The sequence below is a fragment of the Nannospalax galili genome, unplaced genomic scaffold (genome assembly GCF_000622305.1).
Source record: "Nannospalax galili isolate Female #2095 unplaced genomic scaffold, S.galili_v1.0 scaffold109, whole genome shotgun sequence".
Lineage (NCBI taxonomy): Eukaryota > Metazoa > Chordata > Mammalia > Rodentia > Spalacidae > Nannospalax > Nannospalax galili.
The window spans coordinates 2,002,493-2,010,808 of record NW_008360315.1 but is presented as its reverse complement, the minus strand read 5'-3'; the positions used below and the strand labels follow the sequence as shown (position 1 = coordinate 2,010,808).

The 8,316-nt window shown below is 39.1% G+C and overlaps 2 protein-coding genes across 5 annotated transcripts in view; one reads left to right on the top strand and one right to left on the bottom strand.

Moving 5' to 3' along the window:
* Positions 1-8,316, bottom strand: part of Cbr4 (carbonyl reductase 4) — a 175,707-nt gene that overhangs the window by 84,374 nt on the left and 83,017 nt on the right. Inside the window, exon 5 of one of the 4 annotated variants that reach the window (XM_008824944.3) lies at positions 1,276-2,191. The exons of 2 other annotated variants lie outside the window; for them this stretch is intronic. In XM_008824944.3, coding sequence (XP_008823166.1) covers positions 2,067-2,191 — 125 coding nt within the window. In that variant the 3' untranslated portion in view covers positions 1,276-2,066. Of the gene's footprint in view, positions 1-1,275; positions 2,192-8,316 lie in introns of those variants that run through there. One more of the 4 variants, XM_017796074.2, reaches the window with a different exon arrangement.
* Palld (palladin, cytoskeletal associated protein) overlaps positions 1-8,316 on the top strand; it is a 298,300-nt gene that overhangs the window by 260,086 nt on the left and 29,898 nt on the right. Inside the window, 2 exon segments of the mRNA XM_029559540.1 lie at positions 1,165-1,263; positions 3,365-3,586. Coding sequence (XP_029415400.1) covers positions 1,165-1,263; positions 3,365-3,586 — 321 coding nt within the window.

Genomic DNA, 8,316 nt, shown 5'->3' with positions numbered 1-8,316 from the left:
ACTGTCTATAAAATTTTTAGGTTCACAGTTGAATTAATATAGTTATACAATATTGAACTCAGTATAAACCCTGTAAGACATAAAATTGGATGAGTTTTTAACCTTTAAAAAAGATCTGGGCTGGAGGGATAACGCAGCCGTTAAAGGCTAAGGCTAACAACCAAAACGTAAAAATTGCCCCTTTTTAAGCTTCTGTCCTACTAATCATTCCTTATTTCTAATCAAATACTTGTTTGTAAGATTCCCCTAATGGCAGGTGGACTCTGAAAGTTCCTCCAAGATCCATAACTCTGGGGTGCTTAGAACCAACACTCAAGTACAAGAATCATCCCCAACAAAGAACAAAAATGCTGGTACCTGTTATGCCTAAGAATGCCCTAGCAAAGTGGTATTGGCAGAATCCAGCCAGCCAGACTCTAGCTAGCTGCAGCAACACTGTCGCCCTCTTCCCAATGGGCAAGCAGTGTGCGTCTGAGTAGTAAGACCTATGTGTACTGGCCTTGGCAAGTATCTCTCAGTCTTGTTCCTTCTTCTTCTGAGTACAGTCATTCTTTGTGGATTATATCCACCTCATTTCACGCATATTACACAGCAGCCTAGGAAGTATTCTTGAGGTAAAACTGGTTTAAACTGTCACATGCTAATATTTATTGAGCGTATTCTATGCACCAGATGTGCAGTTCACTAGCTAGAAGGATTATTTCTGTCAGGGATACCTATTGTTTTTCAACTTCGTTGTGATCCTTTGAGTCACTTTCTTTCTCTGTCAGTCTTGGAACTGAAGCCTATGAATGTCTTTGAAAATAACATCTCTTTTAAGTCATATTTTGCTATTTAAATAAGGTAAGGGCAAGGATGACATATCTTTCCTGGTCACTTACCATGTGGATTTATGTCATATCAGGTGGCAACTGCCAGGATTAGTTATCTCATCTCCCAGTCCTGGATTAGTTTGTGAGGACCAGAAGTAAGAGAAGAAGGCATACTGAATGAAGCCAGGGAAAGAAATAGTCCTTTTGGACACAGCTGTGAGGCTGAAGAGAGGAAAATGTCAGAACTCATTTTATGTTTCTACTATTTTTTTCATAGGTAATACATAACTGTGATTCCCCCCCCACACACACACACTCTAATTTTGTGTCTTTTGTGACTTATTTTCCTCAGAGGCTAACATATGAAGAAAGAATGGCTCGTCGACTTCTAGGTGCTGACAGTGCAAATGTCTTTAATATCCAGGAACCAGAAGAAGAAACAGCTAACCAGGTACCATGCTGTTCTGAACCTCTCGGGGAACAATCGTTATTCTATCCACTCTCCCCATACTCTTTATGGACTGTTCTTGGAATCAATTTTGTGAAAAGTAGAGGGCAAGTGGCAGAAGAGCAGTATTGATGACATCCACGGACCTCACAGGTAGTATTTATTGAGCAGATACCATCTACCTGACACTATATTGTGATTAATAGAATTGCCTCCATGAGTGATCGCAAGTATTGATTAGTTTATTTTCCTTTCCAGTATCTTATCTTTCTCAAACTGCCCTGTGCTTTAATGCAAAACAGTTTTGTATAGCAAACCACATTTTCACTCATGATATTTGAAGTAAGCTAATACATATCCCCCATAATATCCTTACTGTCAGGCAAAGTAGTACCCCATGCTCAGAAAAGACCATCTCTGTCTTCTTTTGTATATCTAACCATAAAACACTAATCAACAAAAGACCTCAGGTGCTATTTTTATCCCCTGATACTGCCAAAAAAGATCATTGTGTAGATCTGATATAAGCTGCTTTACAATCTCTATTACTTCTGATCAGAGTTTCTAGATAAAATGTCAAGCTGAAACAAAACCAAAAAATTTTAAAGCAAGTCTAAAGGATCAAGTGAACGCTTCCTTCTGTCTTTTGAGGTAGTCTGTCCTTTCATAGTATAGACATTCCATCGTGCTAAACACTGCTGCCACAAACATTTCGCTCAAAGGAAATAGACAGCTTGCTGCATCTGATCGTTCCTGTTGCCAGCTTTCACTTCTTTTTTTCTGCCGTTACAGGACATTGGGTCTCTTCATGCTTCTGTAGGGAGTCCTCTGGATGGCCAAAAGGTTAAGCTCTCCACCTTTCTTTTCTGTCCAGTCTCCCACTGTACCTTCTTCTGTGCTTCCTTTCTTCTCTGTGTGTCTGTCTTCACTGCTGTATGGTAATTATAAATACATGGTCATTATAAACTCTATGATTGGTATCAAGTTCTCATGTAATATTACATGAACATATTTACTACAATATGACTTTTCTTGTCATTCACCTACAAAGTTGACTTTAATGCTGGCATCCATATGTAACTCTAAACTTTAAACCATGAAAATTTTGTTCATTTGTTAGATACCTTTGGGAGTGCTAATCTTTAAAGTGGTTAATTTGATAATTAAATGACACAAAACAACCGTGGTGTTTTGCTGACAGTTTCATTCATACTGTAGTATTCCTTTCCTCAAATCAATAAAATGTTTCAGAAGGTTAAGTAACTTCTTTAAGGAAAAAAAAGAGACAGTTGTTTCTCAAGCCAAGCATAGTAGTTCACACCTATAATCCCAGGACTCAAAAAGCTGAGGCAAGAGGATGGCTGAGCTTGGGGCTAGCCTGGGCCACACCCTGTCTCAAAACAACAACAACAAAAAGTCTCGTGTTTAACATTATATAGGGGATGTATAACAGGCCGTCTTGTCTTCGTTGTACTTTGGAGGCAAGAAAACTTGATGAGTTCTTGGCTTTGCTTTTGTTTTTAACCAAAGTTTTGACTGGACTATCAGTCCTGTTTTGCTTTTGTAGAGATGAGTTTCTAATAGCTACAAATTTAGGAAGGGCCTTGTGAGATGTGCTTGTTATGTGCTTAAGAAGAAACAAAAGCGTGGTTCCATTTCCCTTATTACTCATTTCATAAACTCCTATATGCCATGCAATGGCTTGTCACGTGCACGTGTAGCCTTTGCAGGGGGTAGGGGTTCCCACTGTGTCAGTGTTTACCCTACACAGGTCAGTTCTGTCTCACTTTTATAAGCAGTTTAGAATAGATGACCTCTGATTTCTTTTTTTACTTTTCCCCTCATTCCTTTCCAAGAGTCCAGGAGAGATAGTGGATGTTTGTTTGAGTGTATGTGTGGTTTTTGTTTTGTTTTTGGATAATAAGACTTGAAGTCAATTTGAAATATATACTCACTTCTAGATGTTTTCTGGTTTTGATGGAACTGACTTGAGCTCAGACTTTAGTTTTAGGCTCCATGGTAAAAGTGCAATGCATTTTCAATACTTTGTTGGTGAGGCAATGTCTCAGAATCTGCTAACTTGGACCTTTCGTGTCTGGCCTAGGAATACAAAGTCTCCAGCTGTGAACAGAGACTCATAAGTGAGATCGAGTACAGGCTGGAGCGGTCCCCTGTGGATGAATCAGGGGATGAGGTCCAGTACGGGGACGTGCCTATGGAAAATGCAGTAGCGCCCTTCTTTGAGATGAAACTGAAGCATTACAAGATCTTTGAGGGGATGCCCGTGACCTTCACATGTCGAGTGGCTGGGAATCCAAAGCCAAAGGTAAGCAAAAGACAGACTTCTTAAAAATTGCTGTAACAGAGCATCTACACCTGTGTAACTCCTATGGAAAGAAGTTTATTTTGGCTCACGGTTCTGGAGGCTGGACATGCAAGGGCACAGTGTAGGCAAGAGCCTTTGTGCTCCTTCTACTCAGGGCAGCGAGCACAGCTTCACAGAACCACTCCTCAGAGAGCCCATTCCTCACTTCAGCCATGAGTGGATCCCTCCATTAATGCAGGCAGAACCCTCAAAACCTTGTCACCTTCCAAAGTCTCACCTCTCAACTCTGCTGCCTTGAGTGGCCAGCCAACAAATTTCAGGGATGGACTTACACTACTGCAAAAAAAATTTTTTTTCTTTTACTTTTTTTTAAGATTTTTTTTTTAATGAGATGTATGCATATGTCTCTGCGTGGGGGTATGTGCATGTGAGCCCAAAGAAGGCTCCAGATTCTCTGGAGATGGAATTACAGGCAATTGTGAGCTTCCAGATGTGGGTGCTAGGAATCCAACTAGGATCCTCTGTAAGAACATTATGTACTCTTAACCACTGAGCCATCTCTCCAGCTTCCCGAAACTGTCTTTTCTAAGGAAGTTTAACTTCTAAACTATAACTGATCAGGTAGAGAAGAGATATAAATGGACTTCTTCAGTACTCCAACTGGATGTTTAAATATTTTAAATATTCTTACAATTTAGGGCCAATTTCCGAAACATGAGTGACTATGGGGCGCGCGGGGCTCTCTGCGTGCCCTGGAAGCGGCATGGCGGGCCTGGCCACGTCCCGCGTCGCTGTCCACCGCTGAGGTGCTGAAGGTCTCGCAGCACGGCGGCTCCGCGTCTCTGTTGTGGCAGCGGGTCTCTGCTTCTCTGCTGCTTCCCTGAGTCTTCTACCAGTGTACTTTCCTCAATATGTGAGTTCCACCGGCCGCTAGAACACACGGGAAAGTACGAGGCGGCTGAAGCTGGGATCTGTGAGCTGGTGACGGAGGAATGCTGCACCCTGAGGAGACTAGATTGCAGGCAGGAGACACAGACTCAGCTCAGTCAGATTCAGTGATACAGCTCTTTATTCCAAGTCTCAGTGACCCAGTTCCTGCTCTAGCTCCAGCTCCGCTTCTAGCTCCAAATTATTGAGAGAAGACTAGGATATTTTTATACTGCAGGGGCAGTGGTTAAAGCTTTAGCTGATAGGTACTTTGGGGATGCCTCATTTGCATGTGGAAATGGGCTCCCGCCAGGCTGCCAAACTGCTTGAAAATCACACAGGAAAGCCTAATAGTTACAGAGCCGGAGGCTACATTCCTGTGGCTGCTACTTCACAAAGGAGTCAGGAAAAATGCCGGGAAGGCACCCTGCTGTGAAAGGAGTCTCTTCATATGGCTCCAAGCTTGTGAGCTATCCGGACATGGAGAAACTTCTACTTTACACAACAGAGGTCCCCAACAAGTGACCAAAGGAGGTAGAGATTCAGGGGATGGGATGGGATAAGATGGGGGAGGGGTGTTAGATGAGAGCAAGATGAGCCCCATGAGCAATAACTGAAGACTTAGCAGTAAGCTTTTCATACACCTTAATCACTTACTTTTCACTGTTATTCTCTAATTGAAAAACTGAGACATCCATGAGATTAAATTTCCCCAAATCAGAGAGCTGTTGAGTGGCCAGAATTAGACATGAGCCTAGTGCTCTGTTCCATGCAGTGAAGCAATGTGGGCCACTGGTGATGAAAATTTTCAGTCTTTAGTCTACAGAATGAAGGTTTCCTATGTTTACAAACAGAGCTAGCATGAGGAATTCTATTTAGAAAGAATCAAAATGCCTGACGCAGGCATGGAAGTGTACCCCCTCCAATCCTGGCACTCAGGAGGCTGAGACTGAATGATCAGAAAGCTCAAGGCTAGCCTTGCCTATGAGCAAAATTCTATCTCAAAAACCCACAAAAATCATTTTAAAATATACTGTTTCTTACAGAAAGACTCATTGTTTTTGCTACTAACACTGAGATGTTGGTGCATGCATCTCTAATCTGTATTCATCTGATTATTACTAGTCATAATCGGTTGCACTTGGATCCTTACTTGGATCCTTGGCACCTGTGTATGTCTATAAAGTCATTGGGTAGATTTCAGTGGTAATGTTTATCACCTCTACTAATTAACATGACATAAATTTTTATGCTTCCTCCTAATATATAATTCATTTTTAAAAATTTGTTGATTTTTGTGTGTGTGTGTACATCACACAGAACATCCCAAACACTCTTATTCATCTATATAACCACTTCCCAAATGGCACCCTCCCATAGCGCCCCCCCCACTGGAGCCCATATACTCTGTCATCCCTGTTACTGTCCACTGTGTTGTCAGCACCCCCAGCAGGTCCCCAGTGAACAATATATTCTAAAATGAAATGGAGATCTTTTTTAAAGGTTAAAAACTCATTCAATTTTATGTCTTACAGGGCTTATATTGAGTTCAATATTGTGTAACTGTATTAATTCAACAGTGAACCTAACAATTTTATAGCCAGTTTTGAAAGAGATGTATCTTTGCTCTGGAAACTGTTATTGAGTATGCTAAAGCTGTAATGAAATGCTTCTTCTAAAAAAATTAAAAATATATACATAAAGAAATTAGGCGAAATACAAGGACTACTTAAAAAAAAAGACACCCACAAAACTCAAACTCTGAAGGACTGGGATTTTGGAACCAGAGCTCCCTCCCTACTAATGAAAATCTTTGAAAGGTGGACTAAATTGACTGTTCAGTAGCCCACCAAAGAAATAAAGAAGTGTATGCTTTTGTTAACTTCAGTAAAAAAAAGTAAAAGATGAGAAGTTGAAACCTCAAATTTATATTGTGACATGACATTGAATCAAAAGCAGAAAAGCTAATGTGATATTTAGTCCTGGATTATCAAAATCCATACCGTTCATTCAGAAGCTTGCAAAACATTCCCCTACAGGACACTACCCCAGTTTCAGTCATGCCAAACATCTACAGGGTTCAAGGGAGGAAATGCTGTTGAACCTAAATTCATGATTAAAAAAAAAAAAAAAAACTCTAAGTCAACCACGAGAACAGCAAGAAAGTCAAAGCCCACGATTGTGCACAATGTACAAAATTAAGGATACTGTGAATGCATTTAGTTATTAAAACTATACTGAGAGGATGAGACATTTGAAAAAATACAAATTTATAAAATAACTTACAGAAATGATAATACAATCACTGGAATTAAAAGGTAAACTGTGGTATAAAGACTAAAATGAGGGGCTAGAGAGATGGCTCAGTGGTTAAGAACACTGACTGTTCTTGCAGAGGACCCAGGTTCGAATCCCAGCACCCACATGGCAGTTAACAACTGCCCATAACTCCAGTTCCAGGGGATCTGACAGCCTCTTCTGTCCTCGGCGAGCATTGTATGACATGGGTGCGTGCAGGCAATACACGAATACACATAAAATAAAAATAATAAATAAAATATTTTTAAAAAAGACTAAAATGAAAATCAGAGAAATGGAAGACAGAGATGTCATATGATGCCTAATGCTCGTAGGTGTTGATTCCCCAGAGCTTCAGGCAGTGTTTTAGTCTCACAGTCAGCTTAATTTTACCAGCGTAGTCTTTCTTAAAATTAAATCTCAACCCCCAAGTCAGAGAAAACAGATCAAGGAAAATGACCTTAAATTGTCATAGCTAAGTCCTCTCTCTCATAAGAGGGGACTATAAAATTAACTCTGAGGTTATAGAAAACTTCTTCAGCATATATTTGACATGAATTAGTAGCTTAGCTGTGTGTTCACATGGTATCAAATGCATATAATAAAAGCAAATTTTCAACTTTTGAATAAAATTGGAAAAAAAAACCTTATTTCTCTAACTTCCAGAGTATTCAGAAAAAGACTCCCCAGTACTTTTTTCCTCACACTGCCAGGAATAATTTATTGAAAATAATTACCACAAAGATTAAATTCTACAGAACTTCCTGAACATAAATGAGAAAACTTTGTAGCCTTGTGTTTAGCAAAGATTTAAGTTGGATGATAAAAGGCATGGATTACAGCAAAGAAAAAATGATAAATTGCATAAAAATTTAAAAGCTCAGCTCTCCAAATGACAATTTTAATAAGACAATAAGACAGAAACAGGTAGAAAACATTCTAAAATATATACTTAATAAGCAATATGTGATAAACCATGTGAAGAGCCTTTAGTAAGTCAAGCCATTGAACTAAATAGACAAAATCTTTAAATAGAGACTTCCAAAAGCAAGACTGGCAAATAACCACTTGAAAATGCTCAACATCATTAGTAATTAGTGAAAAGAAAGTTTTTAAAAATTTGCTTTTCATTTTCTGTATCCAACTTAGCATAGAATTACAGTGATTTTCAGTAGAATTTTAAAAAATTATTTATTTAAAAACCACATACTTAGAAGAAGCACTTCATTGCATCAGGATTGACATATTCAATAACAATTTTCTGAGATAGGCTGCATCTCGTACAAAATTGGCTGTACATTTTTAGGTTTGCAGTTGAATTATTACAGTTATACAATATTGTACTCAGTATAAACCCTGTAAGACATAAAATTAAATGGCTTTTAATCCTTTAAAAAAGATCTCCATTTCATTTAAAAATATGCTGTTTCCTACATTTTTAATGCTACTAACACTTAGATGTTTGCACATGTCTTTAATCTCTATATATCTGATGATTACTAGAC